The sequence below is a fragment of the Microchirus variegatus genome (assembly GCF_963457635.1).
Source record: "Microchirus variegatus genome assembly, chromosome: 11".
Classification (NCBI taxonomy): Eukaryota; Metazoa; Chordata; class Actinopteri; order Pleuronectiformes; family Soleidae; genus Microchirus; species Microchirus variegatus.
In genome coordinates this window covers 18,831,425-18,853,299 of record NC_139812.1, presented here as the reverse complement: position 1 = coordinate 18,853,299, position 21,875 = coordinate 18,831,425, and the positions used below count along the sequence as shown (strand labels likewise).

Below are 21,875 nucleotides of genomic sequence, written 5' to 3'. Positions count from 1 at the left end.
GTAACATATACTTAATTGTTCAGAAAATGTCTTTTTTATCATGTTATATGTTATAAATGTAACATGTTAAGTATTTACTAACCTGGATTAACCTCACAGTAGATTGGAGTGCACTGCTGCACCCGGGTTTCTGCCCTTATCCTGTTAGAGCTGCTGGCAGGATATAGGGAAAATAAGACGATATGTAAAAATGACACACGTGTAAAAATACGATACCCAATCAGTTTAATTTAACTCAATCACTGCCTTTAATCCGACTTCATTTGGCCAAGAGTAAAGAATGAGAAAACATGGAAAAACGTGACTGAAGTTACAAAACTGCTTTGCGTTTCATTGAAAACAAAAATGCACAGATAAAAAATACAGAGAGTAAACAAGGTGACCATTAAAAAAACAAATACAGCAGGAATGTAAAAAAAAAAATGTACAGAGGCAGCTTTAAATGGCCAAACACAAGTCACAGTGGCGATTTCATTAAGTTATAATATGCATATCATGGACACAGTTTGGTGAACAGCATTCAACGATATATCTGTAGTGAACTGGTTCAGCTGTGACCTCTGTGGGGCCAGTCCTTTATTTTTTTATTTTTTTATTTACAGACACAGAAATAGAAAATAATAATTAAGAAAAACACAAAAAAATGGAGCAAATCTGGGTTCAAATCTTGGCCGTTTTTTTTTTTGCATGTAGCCGTACGACAACTCACGACATCTATAGTACACGTCATTAAACAAAGGTTTATTGCTGTGTAAGATGTATGTTACAGATTTATTTGGATTATAAAATAACTAGGCCTACTCTTTGGGCAGGGGGGTGAGGGCACACATTAAAGACTGTTTATAGACATGGATCAAGTCTTTCCGGTTAAAAAGTGACGCAGAGGATGTTTATAGGAAAACAAGCCGACTTTTGATTGGAGAAAACATTTCCCTGCTAAGTTATTGGTTTCAATTTCTAGTTTCAGGTCTTTTTTGCAAAATAACAATGTCAATTTTCTTTTAATTTTAATTTGACTCCAATTTAAAAGGAAAACAGAGCAGTGGACACTGTGTGGCTGACATTTGGAACCCACATTTTCAGACTTCAGAGTTAACAGAAAGACTTTACATCCATTTTTTACAAACAGTCCACAAGCAGGCAACTAGCGGTGTCCATATTTGGCGGACCAGTCTGTTCGCCCGTGGATGGTCTGCACGGGTAAGCGAGGCAGCAGATCTGGAGTGCCCTCACTGGCCAGCGGCGTGTTGCTGGAGGTGTTCGTCTGACTCCGGCCAGACCGCCATGTTGCATAATCTAATAAAAAAGGAAAAAATAATGAATAGAGAGGTGGTTGGAAGCTTCCTAAAAGGCTGAGATGTTGCACTTACTTGATGCCGTTCGTTCCACTGAAGGACCCTGATGACCTCTGTGACCTGCAGATCCCATGTCTTTTTTGTAAAACGATGGCACGTATCCACCTGGGATCACATTTGTACCTGTAAAATAAACAAAGAGGGACTTGAACTTAGCTCAGTGAGGCTTTGTTGTAGTGGAGTTTGAGGGTGAGATGTTCAGTAAGTGGTGGATTTACCGTGAGCACCTCGGCTGGGCAGAGTCCCTCCAAACGGAATACTACTGTTGCCCCAAAGATGGCCTCCGCTGAAGTATTTACTGGCATTCATGGCGACGTTCTTCTTTGTGCTAATGCCTGTGGGAGAGAGTTATGATGGCATTTGTCTTTTACTTGTTTGAAAATATGACTTTTTGTTTGCTATAATTGAAATTTCGCTTGTTTGCGATTCTGCCCATGGGCGGGGCTTAGGAAGATGCCTGCTGAGTTTTGAACCATCACATAGTTCATCACATATCTTACCAGGTAAATGCCTCGACTGTCTCAGATAGTGTTGTTTAGCAGACGCAGTCCTCGATGGCTCTTGATAAGCTGTACTCTTATTCAGGTTTAAAGGCGCGTCTTCCTTTTCACTGGGTCGACTGAAGTCGAGAACATTTCCGTATCTTAAAAAAACAAAAAAAACAAAAGAGAGCTTTGAGTGAGGCGTGTACAGGTGATGTGAAGTTCAGATCCTGTGTCGTTTTTATGCACTAAAGCATCATATCAAACCTGCTCAGCACGTCGTCACAGGGCCTCGACTTCTCCGTGGAGAAATCGTGTTTTCCCAGAATAGACGTCAGGTCGGGTTCCTCATACTCATCCCAGTCTTCGCCTTTCAGGTGAGCGCCGCCGTGTCCCCATCGTCGCCGCCCTCCTTTAGGTTTCAGGTGATGGCTCAGTAGGTTGGCATTTTCCGACTCCTGTCTAGTTTGCTAAAAAGTACAATCAACGTATGAGTAAAACATCTGCACGATAACATGTTCATAACGTCATCTAGCGTCCAAGTCTAAACTACAGGATCACATGCTAGGCTTTAGTTCACATTTGTGTAAGTTTCCATTCACTGCTGTTTAGCCAATATTGGACATTGAAAACCAAGATAAGAAGGGACAATCATGATGACATGGTCACCTTTCATTGCTGCTTTCACCTTTTTATTGTAGCAGTAACGTCTTTAGTACTAAGTCCAACACGTGTCTCCTCTTACCCACCCAATCCACAGTTTTCCATATTTTTCCAGAGCAGCAAAATATAGATCACATGACATTATACAGTCATGTGATATTGAAAAACAGGCTGATGGAAACCCCACGTGTGGTAATACAAAAAAACAAACACACACACCTTGGTCTGGAGACCCTTGTCTACGATATAAGGGAGATAACTCCGCTGTGCTGCTTCAGGCTGTTCCTGCTTCAGGATGTGCTTCTGCTGCTGCTGCGGTCGCATCAGCTTTGTGTGCAGTTGGTACGCTCCAGCCTGCAGAGCTGCAGGTGCAGGCGAGGGCTGGATCTGCTGGAGAGGCCTGGAGCCGGAGCAGTGTTGGTTGTGAGGTGCAGGCTGAGAGGGAGGCACAGGCTTCAGCAGCAGGGGCTGTTGTTGCTGTTGTTGCTGTTGCTGCTGTTGCTGTTGTTGCTGCTGCTGCTGTTGCTGCTGTAGCAGCGTCTGTTGAGACTGCAGAGGAGCCTGCAGTGGCACAGGAGCCGGGTGAGGTCGGCCCTGCTCCAAGATCTGCTGTGGAGTTCCCAAAGCCTGGCCCACATGGAAGTAAGCGTACCTGAGAGCCTGAGAAGACGGAACAATTTGGACTCATGACATCGGCTTACACTGTGTGTTAAAGCTGGATCAGACTGAGGGAGCATTTGCATGTATACAGTGGCAGCACAGGGGCAGGTAGAGGCAAGAATACTTAATCCCTCTGATGAATAGCATAGTGGAATTTACTCTGGAAACTGTTTTGTGTTTTCAGTCAAGCTCCATCCTGAGGGTAGTCAAGTCGTTTCACCAGTAGCGGCTGTTGCCTCGACTTGCGTTTACATTAATGTTGTGTTTCCATTGAGTGGAACCGTTTGGTACGTATTGTTTTGCATCTCCATTCAGAATATAAACAAAAAACAGCCCGCTTGTGTCGTTTTCAATGTCATTGTCGTCACACTGGATCAACGGTATTGTACATATCCCGTAAAAGGTACTGTTCTCAGTCTGTAACAACTGTAACATGGTGGAAACACGCCAAAAACGAGTCACTTCCTGAGAACAACACAGGAAAGTCAGTGACACAGCATATGAAACACTGCACACACAGGTCAGACACTACCTGGGCAGAAGACGGTCTTTTCTTGGGATCCCATTGAAGCAGATCTGTCATCAGATGAATAGCTTCAGGACTGGCATTTGGGATCAGCGTCTTCAAATTACTGGGAACACACTGAGGCCAACGGAAGTTCATCGCACTGGCCAGCTGGAACCCCTCCGGCCAATCGTTCTAGAGGGAAAAAAATATATATTACACAGTGAATGTACTACACTTTTATTAATCGACTTTGACACAACTAGTAGTAGCAGAATAGTCAATCAGGAAATAGTGAGGGCTGAAGTCTGACACAATACTACAGATTCAGACATGAAAACAGCTAAGCTGCTGCTGCTGCGCTGAGACTTTGGCAGTTTTAAAACGACACAGATTTAAGTGTCACTTGGACAACAGCACGACTCTGGCTCTCTTAAACCTGGGGTGGAACCTTAATTAATGTCTATTTCGTGTTGAAACATGACTGCTGTTTTATGCCAGGTTTATTCAAGACAATCTTGAGCCTTTTCATGCACATATTGTGCGTGTTAAAGCCATTGACAGCTCGCTGATATACATATACACCAGTGACATCATTAAAATCTAAATGCCAATAACATAATTTGAAATGTGAAAACAACAACACTTCAGTTCCTATTTCGCTGTATTTAATCTCTTAATCTGTGTTTGGTGTGTTTCTGATTATTACCTTCTTTGGTGTGCCCAAAACCTGGCAAATCTTGAAGATGGTGTCAACTTCACTGGAGCCTGGGAACAGAGGCTTGAGGGTGTAAAGCTCTGCCATGATGCAGCCGACAGCCCACTGGTCTATGGGTGCGCTGTAGATCGTGGATCTGAGGAGCACCTCTGGGGCTCTGTACCTGGACAAACATAGAAAGAGATAGGGATTTAAGGCACATACAACACTATGTTTTGTTTTTGTTTTTACTGTCCAGACCTCTGGGGGGCAGAGTTACGCTGCATGTCTCTGATGAAGTGCCTGCCTGTTTATTTATAAAGATATCTCATTGGATCTTCTATAAATGGGTTGTCTTCATAGACTTAAATATGCACATGATCGATGACACTAATGTTAAAGGTGCATTATATAATAAATCTAATGCAACTGGCCATAAAATCCTCCTAATGTCACAGAGACTCAGGAATAATGTTCATATAACAAACTGAACTCACCAACAACAACAGTACAGCCAAAATATTTGCATTAAAAAAAATATTTTGCAGACTGCAAATCATGTTTATGTTTTGAAATCATGTTTTGGCATGTGGCGCCACCTACTGCCTTCTACCAATCATTGCAGTCAGTAGAGTCTCAGCTGCCGAGTAACCACAGGTTGCCAGTTATGTCAGAAAACGAAACCTAAAACACCTCGGTATTTTGAATTTGAATGTAGTAACCGTTTTTGGCCACATTCTTACATATGGCATCTTTAAATACTTGTTGATTGGTGTTCTTACTACTAGTTTTTTTTCTTATTTTTATTGTGTGCATTTGTCAGTAATGGATCACAGGCAATTTCCACATTCCCACGCCGCCTCCCAGCATCATCGAACCAAGTGTCCCGTTATTGTTTTCAATTGCGAGGAAGAAATTTCATACTGTGCGGTTTGACACGGCGGTGCAACTCGAAACTACTGCTTTCAAAACAGCGCTTGCTGCAAATCGCCCTGGAAGGCAGTCCAGCGAAAACACACTTAGATTTATAAATGCTGCCATAACTGGGGTAACACCGACTCACCATCTGGTCGACACGTAGTCCGTGTACGGCGGCCGAGATCGGATTTCACGGACAAGCCCGAAGTCTGCTATTTTCACCAGCTCTGGTCCCATGCACAGAAGATTCTCAGGTTTGATGTCCCTGTGAAAAAACCCTGACAGACAAACAAACAAACAAACATTAACTCCCAGACACAAAGGAATATATTACTTTAACGCCTGGCGATGGTTAACGAGACGTACCATGTTTGTGAATGAATGCGAGCCCCTGTAATATCTGAAACATGATATTTCTTACAGCAGATTCGGGAAACAACCGAGTCCTGCAAAGAAAAGAAAAAAAGAAGTTAAACAACTTTAAATATATATAAAAATTTAAAAAAACACATGGTTTAAAATGCTGATGAACAGATATACGCACCTGTCTTTCATGAGCTGATACAGATTTTCCTTCATGTACTCAAATATAAAGTACAGGTGATCGTTTTCTCGAATCACCTCCTTAAGCTTGATCACATTCGCATGACAGAGTTTCTTTAAGGACTGGAAAAAACAAAACAAGAGAGATGTTTAAAGTAAGAGTTAATGGAACATAACGTGAAGTTAATCTAAACATGCTGGATTCTAAACACAAGTCACAGCGGAACATTCTGAGAAGCACAGTTAAGGACTATAAAAACAAAAACCCTCAGTGTTAAAACATGGCTTGGGTTTGTTTGGGGTGATTTTATTAATTTAAAAAAGGGGGACAAAATAAGCTGTAATAGGAAGCAGGATGGATGTAGAGTCTCCCCATGCACTGGGATGATACAGGTTTAGTAAGGAGAGAAAGCTGTACATGCTGTAATTAAGATCTAATTAGCAGGACTCAGGTGTGTTCTACGCGTTTTGCTGCGTTAGAAAAGTCAAGCTCAGGGAGAGAGGGGTGTGTAGGCCGGGACGGAAACCAGAGCTCAAAAACAACAGCGCACAAGAATCACCTTCTACAGTTACAGCTGGTGAGTGACTCTGAGCTGCGAGGAAATTTAGACAGTAACACACACACACATACACACACTGACATGGTGTGAAAAGAAACAACAGAAATGTTTGACAACTGGGCTACAATTATACAGAAATCATCACGTCGTTATTAACTTCTCTGGGCAACACAAAAATTGCAGAAAAATCAACCCACACAGGAAATTAGGGGAAATGGATTGTAGAAAAAGTTGCTAGAAATATCAATAACAAAGTCCAAGTACAGATATGTGAATTTTGCAGATTTTATTCAATTTGATATCAACTAATTTAGAGATGTTTCACTTTTCTCTACCATGAAAGATAACTTCACACAACTAATGCTGCGATTTGTAGAACATTAAAATCTCATTAAAAAGTTGCTGCATACTTAAAACGCATGTCTATATTAACAGTTGAACCCAAAGTAGTTACATTAATACACTTTTAAAACTTAAAATAACTCTCCAGACCATTCCATATGTGAATTCTATATCTTTTGTTTGTTATATTTGGAAAATAAAAGAGACCTCGATCAAAAAAATAACTCTCCAGTTGAGTCCTCTGATAATTCACTGTTTGAAGTAATTACTAAGTTATCCAGCAGAGGGCGCTGTGAGCACCGACTCGTCTGCCTCCATGCCCTTTTTACAGTGATGTTGTGTTGTTTTGTGGTGACACAGGCAAACTAAACTTTAGTGACAATCACAACATCTGAAATAAAGCAGCGTGTTTGGAGTGTTTCTGGTTCTACATCATAGATGGAAAGTGACTGTAAGAACCATGTTCATGTGTGGTGTGTGTGTAGGACACAACTCGTCCACTAGGTGTCACTGTGGTGTTGGGGGGGTCGCGTGTTTCTTATTTAGCTAGGAACCTTCAGACAGGTAACAGGTGTTGCTAGTCGGAGGACCGCTGTCGAACGCAACGATGCGCTGGCTTTTGTTATTGGAAATACTTGGAAACAAATGGACACCAGTTGATTCTTGCATGTGGTGAGAAATAAAACAACATAAAGCTAAAGAGGACGAACTTGGTCTGTATTATTCTTGAACACTACGGGCATCGGTGTAACGTTGCAACGAGCGCGTCAGCTAAGTCATTAGCCATTTACTTGTTGTTATTAGCCGGTATAGCAGCCCCTCAGTGACTTTAAGCTTTAAGCTTAGCCATTACAGTGACAAACAAATCAAGTCTCATGAGTTATGTGAAGAGGATACAGGAAATGGCATATGTTTAATTGCGAAAAACATAAATCCAAGGACTTTATGAATCAATATCAGACATTTCAGATTAAGATCAATATGAACTGGCAAGGTTTTTTGGTTTTTTTTAACCCAACCCTACTTAAGATCCAATATTTCTCGATACATCAGTCTGAAAACATTTGTTTTCAGAATATTTTAACTATCTATTAAACGTTGAACTAAACGGATACTGATAAGATTCTCTTTTAAATTATGATTAAACCATGACTCTAAAATAGCTTTTTACTAAGAATAGTGTTGGGTTGATTTTTCTATAATGCATTTGTGTGTTCAAAAGTGTTAAACTGTTAAAACAATGAACTCACCTTGACTTCCCGGAGGTTAATGCATTCTTCCCAAGAGTAGAACTTTCTTTTCATTCTGGAAAATAAACCAACTCATTAGCTTGTCTTTATGATGCATGTTTAAAACAATTATATATATTTCTGAACATCACTTTTCGGCCTGAAAAACATCAGGTTTATTGCAGTTTCCACTGAAACACATAATGAACATCCAGATACTCACTTCTTTATGGCAACAAGCTCTCCTGACTCCAGGCTACGGCCAAGAATCACTGAGCCGTAGGTGCCGTCCCCAAGCTGTCTGATGTTGGTGTATCTATCCATTATGCTTATGCTTATGTTTCCATGTCATCATGGGCTGAAAATATCCATGTGTTCATCTCCTGCTGCTGAATGCAACCAGATTTTCCTGTGACAACAGCAGAAGACCGCAGGCAGAGCTGGAGGACTCATGGTATCATGGACTTGCCCTCGTCTATCTGAGAAGACAAGGGATTGGTGACAAAGATGTTAATCTGTGTAGAGCTGTATGGATCCCAATGTCATAGTCCATTACCAACAACAAAGTGGGCATGACACACAGTAACTTGATTGACTGAGAGTTACAACAATGTTATAACCCCACGTTTTACATGTGTCCATACTGCAGACAAACTTTATGACGGGGAAACTATTTCAAGACGTACAGAGAGAGCCTTTCAGTTGTTTTGTTAATTTGTCACAAAAAACAAAAGACAGTACATGTATTAACACTATATACTAGGTATACGTACTATATATTAGGGATGTGACAATACCAGTTATTTGTGTGCGATACAACACCGATATCACAAACTACTGATGCCGATATTATTAATCTGATTTAACAACACATTTGTGCAGTCATTTAAAAGACACCATTTCCTATTTGTTCTTCCAAAACAAAGAAGCCCAAACATGACTCGCCAAAATTGTATTTTGTATACTATTTTTAAATTTATGTCTTGTGTGTTTGTGTTTTTAGACACTGCCAAAGGCAAATGTCCACTTTATGTGAATGTAATGGACAAAAAAGAAGTCTAAAGTCTGAATCTTAAACAATTCCACCAGTGGGCAGCAGTGTTCGCTTTTAAATCACTGGCCTTCGTCATTTTTACGCTGTTTTCCATGTTTCCCCCCGTTAATTTGTGGCTGTATTTCTAGTTTAGGTTCATTTGCAGTCTCAAAGCTAACTTAGCACTAAATAATCACGATTGTGATGTTATCCACGTTGTTTAGGTGAACGTGTGGTTTACCCAATACTACACTGGTGTTTGGTTAACGTTTAACGAGTCGAGTGCTGCAGTTAATGGTGAACGGACATAGTACAGTTGTTGCTAAATGTGATGTTGTTGTGCTAACAGCTAATCCAGCTGTTTTAGACCAAAAACAGCCCAAAACACAACGAAAAGCAGCGGAACACACTCACCCTCCTTCCGTTACATCGACATCCACACATAGACGAGCATCTGCGGACGAGGCTCAATAAATATCTGAGCGGATAATAATCCCTTCTGGTTGAGATTATCTAATCCACTGCGTTTAAAAACAACAACACGCATCACCACACAACATAAATATAATTCCTGCTAGGCCGTTTTTTTGGGAGGGAGGCATCGTAGTCTCGCGTTGATGCGGTCTCATCATAACAAATCACAGCTCTCCAAAGATACAACGCGAGATTTGAAATGGTCATCTGCTGCCTCCCTCTCAACCGTTTGTACTGTTTGCCATGTGTTGATGTCCCGTTAATGCACACAGCATAACGTATGAAACCACATTGAGCTATTTTATATTTATTTAATATGATTCAAAACCCTTCACAAACAATATCTAATCTGAATCAAACGTCACTGCAAAGGCGGATGCAAAAAGTTAATTCATCTCTTGTTTTGATTTGTCTTCTTTGGGTCCAATATCTGATTTCCGGTCCACAAAAAATATTGCTTTTACTGTCACAGTGGATCAAATATTGACATTAAAGAAGCTAAGATCAAAGAACTTGTTTGTTAGAAGAAGAAAAAAGTCAGACATTTTGAGATTAACAGAATTGATTTATTAGGATTGATTATTGTTTTAAAAAAAATTTCCCAAAAAAGTTTTCACATGGGGCCAAATCCTCTTCTGTACAATACAAATATTGACATTTAAGAAGCTGAGATCGAATAACTTCTTTATTTTAAAAAGAAACAACGGTAGTCAAACCCTAAGGAGAAGGATTAGGGCCACAAGTGAAAAAAATGGAAACCATTTTTTTTTTCTGATGATGGGTGTATATTTCGATGCTGGGGTTTCTGTCTTCTCCCATGTGCACAGCACAATCCAAGAAGGCCAGGGTGTTTCAAGGGTTCTTGTCTGTGTCGTTGATGTGGTCTGAAAAGGGTTTCAGCGCCTGTGTTCTGATCTTTACGGAGCCCCTAAAGGGACATGGAGAAAAAAAAAAGGAAACGTTTTGCGCACTCACAAGATACTTTCGCGTGTTCACTAGATACTTTCGTGTGGGCACGCGAAACGATCACATGCCGCACGTGATCGCAGACGGAGTCCTGTAGTTGTTATGTTATTGCCGAACGAGCTAACCCAAGCTAAGGAGTTATAGCGGTCCCTTTACTATGGTTTGGGGAACTGCCGTCTGCGTTAAACACAGCACTTTATTTCAGAACTGCAGGGTGATGCACAGCCTCTCTGGGTACAATGAGAATCTCTCGTGAAGGGGAGAACATAACCAAGCAACAGTATGAAGCGTGACAGTCTCTCGCTGCGGCTCTCCAACATAAACAACAACACGGCGCACACACACTTCCTGTTTCACTCACTGATGTCACACGCACGCACGCACACACATAGTTGGTTAGCTTAGCCTCTAACAGTATCTGGTGAGCACGCGAAACGATCTCGTGAGCATGCGAAACGTCCCTTTCTTGAACCTTCATTAAAAACACTCTAAAAAAGGAGAACATCTGACAAAGAAGAAGACAGCAATAGACCAACAACCTGAAAGGGTCGGGGGAGGAGTGAAAGATCTGCAAACTTAACGACTCTCTAGACAGGTATGTATGTAACCTCAGAGGTCAAATACCTGTTTTTAACCAGTTAGTCAAAACTGAAGAAGCCTCTTCAGCTCAACTCAAACAAACTCGTCTACAGCTACAGAAGAAGACAGTTTGACACAGTTGGACACTGCAGACCTTCAGGAAGGCACCATTCACTTTTCAAGAGAAATCAATGCATGCTTTACAGCGATCGCCTTTAAAGACTTTTGTTATTGGAATAACCAGCTAATTCCAGTGATGTTCTATAATTTTGTGGTTGGAACCAAAGCGACACACCCTCTCTTCGAGGATAAGCGGGTAAGAAACGCCCCCCCCCCCCCCCCCCTTTCCATACTCTCAATGTGGTGATAATGTGGTGAAAAAATCTATAACCTAATAGTAGTAATGTAGTGATATAATCTGTATGTAAAATCTAAAATCAGAAATAATGTATTAAATAATCTGTATAAATAAAGTGATTATTTTTAAGTGCAACAAAAATCTAGTGAAATAATCTGTATTTATCATATAAAGTATTTTAAAGTATAGTATAACATCTCTACCTGTGATTTTAATATGTGTCGCAAGTTTGCTTATCACGTAAATTTCTAGTCAACAAATTCAGGCTCATTGTAACAAATTTGTTGTCAATATCCAAGAATTTGGAAAAGTGCAAATTGGATATACAGTGTTTTAAAAAAAAATGATTAGACCAACAAAACATAAATATTTGAGAAGTCTTTCAAAAAACTTATTTAAAACCAAAAATGTTATTTGTAATGTATTTGGCAAATAAACTGAATTCACCCTTTTATACACACATTTGAGCTAGCTCACTGGGCTTCTCTGAGAAATCAGAAATTAAGCACAACAATCAACTACTTTTCTGTTCAGGAATATATTTTAATCAAAAAATAATAATGTGCTTTACCATTTTTTTGTTTTGTTTACAATAAATAACAATATACAATATAATAAACAATAATAATTATATTTTAGCATTAAATATATATATATAATTTCAGTTAAAGAGCTTCTACATACTGGTGTATTAACCATTAGAGAAACATAAAACAATGTTTTGATAATTCCCAGTGCTGTTCATTTAGGGCTGCTGTGGCCTTATAAATATGTTAAGCGCTGTATATTGTTTGGAATTTTGACACGTCCTTCCCTAATTTAATAGTTAATAGAGAACTCGTGTGGTAATAACAACCAGGTTCTCTGCCAGTCTGTATCTGTGACAAGGCCCCACCAGATGAGAGGTGTTTCCTCGCAGGGCTTCGCCACTCTCGTGCCTCCACTTCCTGTAAAGCTCCAGGCCACTCAGCAAGATGGCTGCGTTCCTGCGAGCTCGTAAATATGTTCGCTGTGTTATCCGTTTCTCCGACCGTGAACTGTAAACGCTCGTGTTGTCGGCTTGTGGGAATAAACGGAAGACTTTGCGTCCAGCTGTCATGGTGGGTGACTATGCATTTTTCTGTTGTTATTCACGCGGAGGCCGAGTTAGCCCGCGAGCTAGTTAGCAGGCTAACTTCTTGAGCTAACGCCACCTGTGTGGTAACCTTTAATCAACAGTGTAGTGTGGCGTGTGCTTTTCGGTATTACCAATTTGTTTCTGTGTCCTGGATTTACAATATTAAGGTTTTTTTTTCTATAGCAGGGAGTTGGTGCTTTAATGCGAACTTCAAAACAGTATTGGAACAGTTAGCGATTTACTTATATGACCAGCAGCTGTCGAAATGCATCAGATTATTTCCTTAAATAGCAAATAGAAAAGCACTCGGAGAGCGCAGACTTCAGCCAAGGCAGCTCAGTGCCTGCAAAATACACCCTGGCACGCAGTGTGTACGGATCACACCCAAAATGTAATCACTTGTTCAACATTTCATCCAAATCCGTCCGTGACTTTACGAGTTATGTTGCAGACATACAGACAGACGGACAAACAAACCCTGGTATACCTCCTGGCGGAGGTCCACAAGGTATATGAGAATTTGAAGTGCCCAAAGTAGAAGTTGAACTAAACTACAACTACTTTGGCGGTTACATTTTGCTTTAATCTTATGTCACAAAACACAAATTTTCAAATAATATAATGTATAATATGGTATTCTAGTAGGTCTGCAATGATTATTCGATTAATTGGTTAATTGGTTTGAGTGATTTTTCAGCTTCTTAAATGTGAATACTTCCTGGGTTCCTTACTCCATATAACAAAGCCATCATTAAAACGGAATAATTTCGGGTTTGTGGACAAAACAAGACATTTGAGAACATCATTTTCATGTTTGGAAAACACTGATCGACATTGTTTGGACCAGACAAGTGCTCACTTAATCGAGAAAATAATCAACAGATTGATCGGCTCTGAAAATAATCTTTAGTTGCAGCCCTATTAAGATACAATTGATAATTTGTGTGGATGCTTTATCAGCAGATGCATTTCCTTGATCTGGGAAATAATGAGAATCATTAAATATGACCGTTATCAAGTGATTGGGGGTCAAATCCTTGAAGTTTCAGGCAATAGACTGTGTTCATTTTGTTATATAATTGCAAGAAAGGAATGTTGACATTAATTATATGGCCAGTTATTTGCATATATTCTGTATAAACATTATTCTGACAAGAAACTTCAAATTGCAACTGTCTGATAAATATAGTGAAATGTACTTCGACTGTATGCTTCTACTGTACTCCTTCTGCTTTATTTAAACACCACAATAGTAAAGTAACAATGAAATCATTAGGGGATTACTATTTATTTAATGCATCTCATAAAGGTATTAAGTAACACTTCACTTGTTTGGTGTGAAGGCTGACGAAAATGCGGATATCGGAGGCACAATCGAGGATGAAGATGAAGGTTCGGATGACCCAAACCTTCAGGTGAGAAGATATCATGAGTTGACTAATGTTTTTTCAGATGAATACATTATTGATTGTGGCAGTTGCAGTTGCATTTGTCTCAACCCTTACCAGAACAATATTTCTCACTCTGTCATGCAGTTTTATATTTGAATTCTGTTTCCTACTTGTTTGTGCTCTATTTGAAAGGGTGTTTCATTTTAAGAGAATGTATGCCGAAGCAACCCTTTGGCAAGTTTGCTTATGAACTTTTCAAGGTTACTGATGATGTGAATTCTTCTGTGGCTGAGAAATCAATGTTGATGGCTATACTTTGTCAAATAAACTCTTGCAGGGTGTCTGCAGGGTCTTAAAAAATATTAATCAATTTTTTTAATGAATCAATTTTGGGAAAATTAAACCCCTTAAAAAGTATTTTCAAAAATCTCAATCGCGATTTCATGATGTATTACATTTTGTCCATAGAGGTTGACTGCAGAAAGTATGCATACTTGTATTTATTTTCCTCCCCGCATTTGTTAAAAACATTGACGTGCAGGCATGCTCTCCCTGCAAGATCGACTCAGGCCGTGCTGCGTACATGCTCCGGCGAACATGCTCCTCCTGGCGCGAAATAATATCAGTAAAAGAATAAAATAAACTCTATGGTTGTGCTCCAAGTTCTGTAAGTGAATGATGTGTTGCCTATTACAGCTTGAAGTGGCGATATGGCCTTAAAATATTTTAAGAAGTCTTAAAAAGGTATTGAAATTGATTTCTGTATTCCTGCATATACCCTGTCTTGGATGAAAATGTTTCTTGGAAGCATTTTATCAAGTTTCCAAAAAGAAAAATGTGGGGGTTTAGATTAACGAGTCATCAGATGACCTATTAATCTGTCTCCCTCTAGAGCTAATTCAGAAGTTGTTTATTTCTTGACACTTAAAACTTTCTAAATTTAATTGCAGCTGGAGCTCAATGCGTTCAGAGCTCAGTGGATGTCTGAGCTCAAACCGGGCTCTGGACCTTATGGAGCAGGTGACCGACTGCTGCGAGCTAAAGGTCTGAAGAGGAACCAAGATGTTTCTCAGGAGGAGAAAGTACGTTTTGAAGTGATTTCTTCACGATGTGTGGTATTGAGTGCTGTCACTATATCCCACTCAAATACTACAATGAGTCTTCTCCCCCCAGGCCACAGAGCTGTTCTTGAGAGCTGTTCAGGAAGAGCAGAATGGAGCCGTCTATGAGGGTATGTTTGCAGAGTGTCTTATGTCATGTTCTTTTAAAATATCATATTTCTAACCAGCATTCATTATCTTGGATGGAAATTGTTTCAGAAATCAACAATGAAAGGCCATCACCACAACACTGAATGGTGAATTATTAATGTCTATTAGTAACCACATTGTTTCTTCATAATTTCTCTCTTTTTTTCCTCCCCAGCTATAAAGTTTTATCGCCTGGCTATGCAGCTTGTGCCTGACATTGAGTTCAAAATCAACTACAGCCGTCCTCCCAAAGCAGAGAGAGCTGGACAAAGCTAGTGAGTTTCTTTTTTTTGGGGCATTCTGTTTTGAACCAAATCGACATTGTGAATTTCAATAGCTCATGGGCGAGAATTTCCATAAGTTTAACTTGGACAACACGTATTCCTCGCCATAACTCAAAAGAATTTATGTATTTTATTTTTCTAGCACGAAGCACGGTTTTGTCGATGGCAAAATGGGGGACAGCGACGTTGACGGCGAGATTGAGGATCTGCTTGCCTACTTTGAGCAGCAGCTCAATCTGGAAAGCCTCTCTCCAAAGATTTGCATTCCTGAGCTGGAAATGACTCAGACGCACATTTCAGGTAAAAAACAAAAAAAATTTAATCAATTAGATTGCAAACACTGAGGTCATTACAAACGTGAATTAACTGTCATCAATCCTTTTCCCCTGTCTTATTGTAAATGCAGCCTTGCCGTGGGAAATTCTGATGTACATATTTCGCTGGGTTGTGTCGAACGATCTGGACATACGAGCCCTGGAACAGCTGTCTTTGGTTTGCCGGGGGTTCTACATTTGTGCAAGGTGAGTCCCTCCTATTTCAACTTAAGCCTAATTGTGATCAGGAAAAAATATTGTTCACAATATATATATTGTGAACAATTAATGGAGAGGCAGTTGTGTGTGTGTGGTTTTAGATTTACTCAGACTTCATCATTTTGTTCTCACTCTTAAATTCTCTCCAGAGACCCAGAAATCTGGCGTTTAGCTTGTTATCGGGTCTGGGGACGGAATTGCATCAAAACTGTACCCTTCAAATCCTGGAGGGAGATGTTTCTGCAAAGGCCTCGTGTCCGTTTTGATGGTAAAGTACAGAATTTAATTACTTACTTAACTAGAATGTACCGTCTTAGTTTATGAGACCAGAAACGTCAGTTTTGTGCCATAGTTTGCATCCAAGTTCAAAGTGTGGTGTGACTTCAAGTGTGGTGCCTCTGCTTAGACTTTACTGATGAACACGGCTATGGAAAATAACTGGTTTGTGGTTAATGAGTCAACTATTTATTTATTTATGAAAATGCATCAAGTGCAAGATTGAAGATCATAGTCTCAAAAGAAAGTTGCAAAACTGGCTAATTCAACTGGTTTTTATATAGGCAAATGCTTTTTTTTCTATTGAACTTTCATAGGTGTTTATATCAGCAAGACATCATACATTCGTCAAGGAGTGCAATCGCTGGATGGATTCTACAGACCTTGGCACCAAGTTGAGTTCTACAGGTAGAAATTTTTATTTTATTTTAAATGATTATTTTTAAATTACAATTGCATGTCAAAGCTACAATAAGTGTTGGCATCACTTTCACAGGTACCTCCGCTTCTTCCCTGACGGCCACGTCCTCATGTGTACCACCCCCGATGACCCTCAGTCGGTCGTTCCCTGCTTGCGTACAAGAAACAACAGGTCCACCCTCTGTTTTCTACAAACTCGGGTTTGACGACCACAGGCACGTCCCTCTGTCTCGATCATTAAATATATTTTTTTTTTACAGACTGGATTCTGTCCTGCATGGTCATTTCCGTCTGTCACAGGAGACAGACAATCAAACCAAAGTTTTTGCTGTCTGCAAGAAAAAGGAGGAGGTGAATACTACTTGCTTTGTTATGCTCATTGTTTTAATGTTACCTTATAGAAAATGTACACGTCACCTCGACAAAGGCAGCGCTTTTAAAATAAGATCTAAATTTGCTGCACTAGTCTAATTGTCTTTATTTTTTACTACTGCAGAAAGGGGCCGAGATTCAAAGAAGTCGGTTCTGCAGGCGGAACCCAGCACCAGAAGCTGAACACAGCTTCCATGTGGCACTGCATGTGTCCTCTGGGGGGCGCCAGAGTAAGCTGACATGGATCCACCACTCCTGCCACATAAACTACAAGTAAGACAAGATGTACCAGTGGTTTTGTACCAGTCGAATGATTTGCCTGTTTGTCTAGTCATTGACAAGAGTTACATTTTTAGGATGACTGGAGAAACCGTTGTCACGACGTTTGATCTGAACAGGATGTACACACCCTTCTACTTTGCACGTGTGAAGAGTTACACTGCTTCGTCTGAGCAGCCACTGTAACGCCGCATGGAGACCTGTGAAGATCACAGGCAAACGTTCCGACGGCATTTACATAAAATATGTACTCGTCAACCCTGTTAAGTTTGTGCTGCAGCTACATCAAAAATGTTTTTCCACGTCACAGCATGCCACGTTTCAGGTTTACGTGATTGATTCGTTACTTATTTTCTGATTTCAGAAATGATGGCAATGTGCTGAGAGCTAAAATAATTAGCAACTGATCTCTACCTGTTCTTAGCAAAGAGTGTTCTGCTATTAATGTTCGTGTGTTCGTCACTTTCTCCCTTGAATAAACATTGGTGAAAAGAACACGCTCTCACAATGTGTTTTGTTAACAAAGGATGAACAAATACAGTATTCAAAGATAATCCAGGGAAATTCCATGACATGTTCAAACCTTTTATATTAACCTCACGGTTTCACAGCTATGGTGAAATGCATTACAGATGTACTGTCAGACTTTATTTATCTTTGCTGTGGACTCAGAGGTTATAATCCATGTATTTCTGGAAACCAACCAATCAAACAGGATTTACAGAGGAGGAAAAAAAATAAATGTGAAAGTTGGATTAGGCTGATATCATTTGTGAATTGAATGCTTTGGTTTCTAAACTACTCTAAAACAACAGACTTTGCAAAAGCACATTTTGTACAAGTAAATCCTCATGTTTTGATGCTTTTTAGCAAAAAAAACTGGGATGAAGCCTTCATTTACTCTTTTAACTGACACCAATGTAGAGCCATTAAATGAAGCCGTGAAGATAATACTTAATTACGCCAGAAAATCACCCCAGGGATTAATAAATACTATATTCACTTACACAGGAATTGTCTGAAGGTGTATAGTTGATATTAATCCTTGGACTTGTTTAAAATGTGAAGTTGTTTTTAATTTGAGACTTTATTTACAGTATGTGAAAGGTGCTATATAGATTAACCTTACGTACTTACTGTATTAAACTCTCAGAAACGGTGCAAATGGATTTTATATTTAGATTTCCTCTGTTTCTCTGACCAACTGTTATCGTGCGATCAAGAGAGATTATAAATCTGACACATCGCGGATCATAACCGAGTCTAAAACTGTTGCTGTAAAGCGGATTTTCACTCGCTGCTCTCACCCCCTGCCCTCTCCGTCTCCCTCAGGCCATGGCTTCTGTAAAATCAGTGAGTAGGTCATTGTTTGCACAACGGCTGGTCAGCAGATAAACCAAACCAAAGCTCACAAACGGCCGCCCTGTGTGTCACATTATAGAGTGCATGGAGTCTGCTCACAGTGCTGCTGAGTAATGAGGTGGTCATACCAAGCCCACTCGAGGTGAGGGGCTGGTAGGATATTTTGACTATAGAGAAAGATAACTCACTGACCTCGGTCATATGATGTAGGTGTCAAAGCTGAGCTGCTGCTGGGAAATTGTCTTACACTGCTTAGTGTCATGATTCTCAAACTGTGGCACATGTACCACCAGTGGCACATCGCTTCTTCTGGTGGTACTTTGAGGAAAATCAGAAATGCTGTTCTATTGTATATAATGGGGTATGTGATAGAAATGCAACCGAGGAATTTTGACTCCAAATAATAGTTGGAATCACTTAATCTCTCACTTCATCTTAATCTAATGTCACTATACATGTGTCTGAAGTATATGTGAGGAAGAGGAGGATGATGAGAGAGCTAATTATCCTTTTGGGAATAAATCTTCCTCCTGTGAGAAGTCTGAGGCTGACTTTGCTCGTCCTATTTACACCACTGTATTCTATCCTGTTTCTGTCAGCCACAGATTACCAGCCGTGATGTATCCTTATGACTCCAAACTAGATTAACCTAAACCCGATCCACATCTGTTCACTCTACAATCAATGCTCATAATGATATACAGTAAGAGCTGGTTTCTGTGCTGAGAAAACAAGGAAAACTGTCATCAACCTTCATGGTAAAACATGATGCCAGTCTATTCTTTTTATGTCTGCAAAAACCTTTTCACCAACGACGAGAGTTGCAGCATAGCTTTAAATGTGCAGCACTATGCAGAAGTCTCAGGGCGTCGGCAGCTTTATTGTTTTGTGTGTCAAGTTCTGTCGTCATTGACATTTAGACCTGGCATAATAGACCTTTTTTTTACAGCAGAGATTTTGAGGACATTTTTCTTGTTCAAGTGGGCCACACAAAAAAAGCTTGACTCTTAAACCTGTTAAAGTGTTAGTACATTTCTGGAGGAAACTGTCATTTATTGATTTTATTTAGCAATCAACATTACATTGCATGTTAAAACTGTTAACAGAAGACATGATGTTACCTGAGAAAATAAGCAGAGTCATGGGCTGAATGAGAATAATCCCCCCTCTAAATATACATTCACATTTGTAATTCGATACACTCCAGTAATTCACAATTAAACCATCAGTGTGATCAAGTTGTCATTTTATTCGAATAACCGTTCATTCATGTTCACAAACAAAACTTGAACGTTTGTCGATAATATCAGAGCTTTAATTAACAAGTCTACAGCCATCCACTGGTTTCAGCTACAGTGCTAACATCGGCATGTTGTTTAACATCTTTATTCAGCATGTTAGCATAAAAAGAGAAAGAATTGCTGATAAATTGAATCACATTTAAATGGATACAAATGAGAATACTGCATTTGCATGAAGTACTGAATATGTACTAGCATAATTTGTTTGTTTTAATGTGTCACAATGGAATTAATGATTTAACAATGTTTTGTTTTTTTTATCTAACATTATAAAAATAAGTGTAATATCCTATAAACCTATTCTTCCCTAGCCATTAGCAGTCATTCTATGCCCAATCTGTGTCCAGCTAATGAATTTTAATAATTTCTTTGTTATATGGAGCATAGAAACCAGAAAACATTCACATTTAAGAAGCTGAAGAATCAGAAAGCTTGTTTTAATTATTGGAAAAAAACACTTAACTATTTAATAAAAAATAGTTGACAATTAATTTAATAATTGATTAATTTGATATTTGTTGCAGCGCTACCGCACACGCAGTGACAATCAATGTAGGTCAGCTATACAAGAGAAAAACTAGTTTTTAAGGTCATATAGTGTCTCATTACAATGAATTAGCACTTTAGAGTAACGCAGTGTTTAATTTCCAATATTTAAAATTTTTGTCGCTATGATTTACAAAACCTCTGGACATCGTTTGGTTAACCGTTTCCCCAGTTTCATAATGCAAGGCTAAGCTAACCACTTGTGAGTGGTGAGCTAGCTTCTTTGCTGACGCGCATCAATGAGCATTTCCTCGCTCTTCATTTAACCTGAGATAAACACCACTATTGTGTTTGGTAAGTGTGATTGTTGTTTTTAACTGTGTCTATTGTTTACTATTCTGTAGCTTTTATTTGTGATAAATTATCTTCCTCAGTGAATGAGTTTTACTTTTTTATTTTTCCTAGCTGGCTTAAATCCATAAGCATCTAGTAAGTGGAGTATTTTCCCCCCCTAATTGCAGTTTCTAGCGTTGATAGCATTCATTCTCAACTAAACAGTAGTAAAAAATATATATACTATATGAATATAAAATGGTGAGTGTGAAGTACTAAATTAGTTTGGCTTAATAGAGTTGATACCTAAGGTTAATGATGATAGTGCACTACTAAGGCTGCCCACCATTCTGTAAAATAAGGATTTGTTCCGTAATAGCGTGTGCCGTATTGAACAGATATGGGAAGCACTTTGTTTTTTATTTTGGATTATCAGAAGTGCAAAATCATGACATAAAAATTCCGGATTAGTCTACTGGAAAATTAAATCCCATTGAACAGAAAAATATGCACTTTTAATTGGTCACTTTGAGTCCTATGTATCGTAGCAACTGTGCCAGGAGAATACTGCTCAGGCGAAAACATTAATATATATCAATTTTGAAATTCATATTTGGTTAATAGAAAGTTAAATACATAGAAATACTATTGTAAAACAGCTAAACTGAATGTTCTACTTTGTAGTGTGTGGAGGTAATGTAGTCTATGTAAATTGCAGTGTATCAGGTACATTCCTTATTTTCTTATCAGGAACTTGGCAGCCCTATGCACTACAGACCTAAAAAGCCGGTGAAGTTAAGACTGCCATAGATACAATAGTGTGAAAGGAGTATAATACTTCTTTTTGTTAAAAGGTTAATATCAGAGTTGGATACTAAAAACTACTCTAACTGCCCTTTAACATTGTATCTTGGAGACCCACGTGCTGCATTTTCAACTTATGCTGTTAATATCTGCATTAAATATGCGTTACAGTTTTACACAGGGGCAAATTTCAGTGTCATGTCACCGCACAGTAAAGTGTTAGATAAGGCCATAGTAACTACTGTGTTCTTTTAATTGACCTTTAGTCAATGTCAATGTCAACAAATGTGATGGAACGTTTAG

The 21,875-nt window shown here is 39.2% G+C and overlaps 2 protein-coding genes across 2 annotated transcripts; one reads left to right on the top strand and one right to left on the bottom strand.

Moving 5' to 3' along the window:
* Nucleotides 1-351: 351 nt before the first annotated feature.
* LOC310933642 (serine/threonine-protein kinase ICK-like) lies at nt 352-9,459 on the bottom strand. The gene is made up of 14 exons (XM_083897177.1): nt 9,402-9,459; nt 8,178-8,433; nt 7,976-8,030; nt 5,825-5,946; nt 5,647-5,726; nt 5,426-5,558; nt 4,375-4,546; nt 3,693-3,860; nt 2,720-3,160; nt 2,105-2,307; nt 1,856-1,998; nt 1,574-1,690; nt 1,371-1,478; nt 352-1,296 (listed from the first exon to the last, which is right to left on the bottom strand). The coding sequence occupies exons 2-14, from the start codon at nt 8,276-8,278 to the stop codon at nt 1,145-1,147; spliced, it is 1,995 nt and encodes a 664-aa protein (XP_083753303.1). The 5' UTR covers nt 8,279-8,433; nt 9,402-9,459; the 3' UTR covers nt 352-1,144.
* A 2,865-nt stretch (nt 9,460-12,324) lies between these two features.
* Nucleotides 12,325-17,771, top strand: fbxo9 (F-box protein 9). Its single transcript, XM_083897841.1, has 13 exons — nt 12,325-12,464; nt 13,825-13,896; nt 14,823-14,954; nt 15,046-15,103; nt 15,298-15,397; nt 15,549-15,706; nt 15,813-15,927; nt 16,089-16,207; nt 16,533-16,623; nt 16,712-16,807; nt 16,896-16,986; nt 17,132-17,280; nt 17,364-17,771. Exons 1-13 carry the CDS (start codon nt 12,462-12,464, stop codon nt 17,470-17,472), a joined length of 1,293 nt encoding a protein of 430 aa, XP_083753967.1. The 5' UTR covers nt 12,325-12,461; the 3' UTR covers nt 17,473-17,771.
* The last annotated feature ends 4,104 nt before the right edge of the window (nt 17,772-21,875 follow it).

Bases quoted from the DNA above. Each gene is read 5' to 3' on its own strand.
- LOC310933642 (XM_083897177.1), bottom strand. From the start codon at position 8,278: ATGGATAGATACACCAACATCAGACAGCTTGGGGACGGCACCTACGGC. The intron at 5,727-5,824 runs GTGCGTATATCT...TTTTCTTTGCAG, and splicing joins TATCAGCTCATGAAAGACAG to GACTCGGTTGTTTCCCGAAT. The intron at 1,999-2,104 runs GTTTGATATGAT...TGTTTTTTTAAG, and splicing joins TGTGACGACGTGCTGAGCAG to ATACGGAAATGTTCTCGACT.
- fbxo9 (XM_083897841.1), top strand. The intron at 14,955-15,045 runs GTACGTTTTGAA...TTCTCCCCCCAG, and splicing joins ATGTTTCTCAGGAGGAGAAA to GCCACAGAGCTGTTCTTGAG. The intron at 16,808-16,895 runs GTCCACCCTCTG...TTTTTTTTACAG, and splicing joins TTGCGTACAAGAAACAACAG to ACTGGATTCTGTCCTGCATG.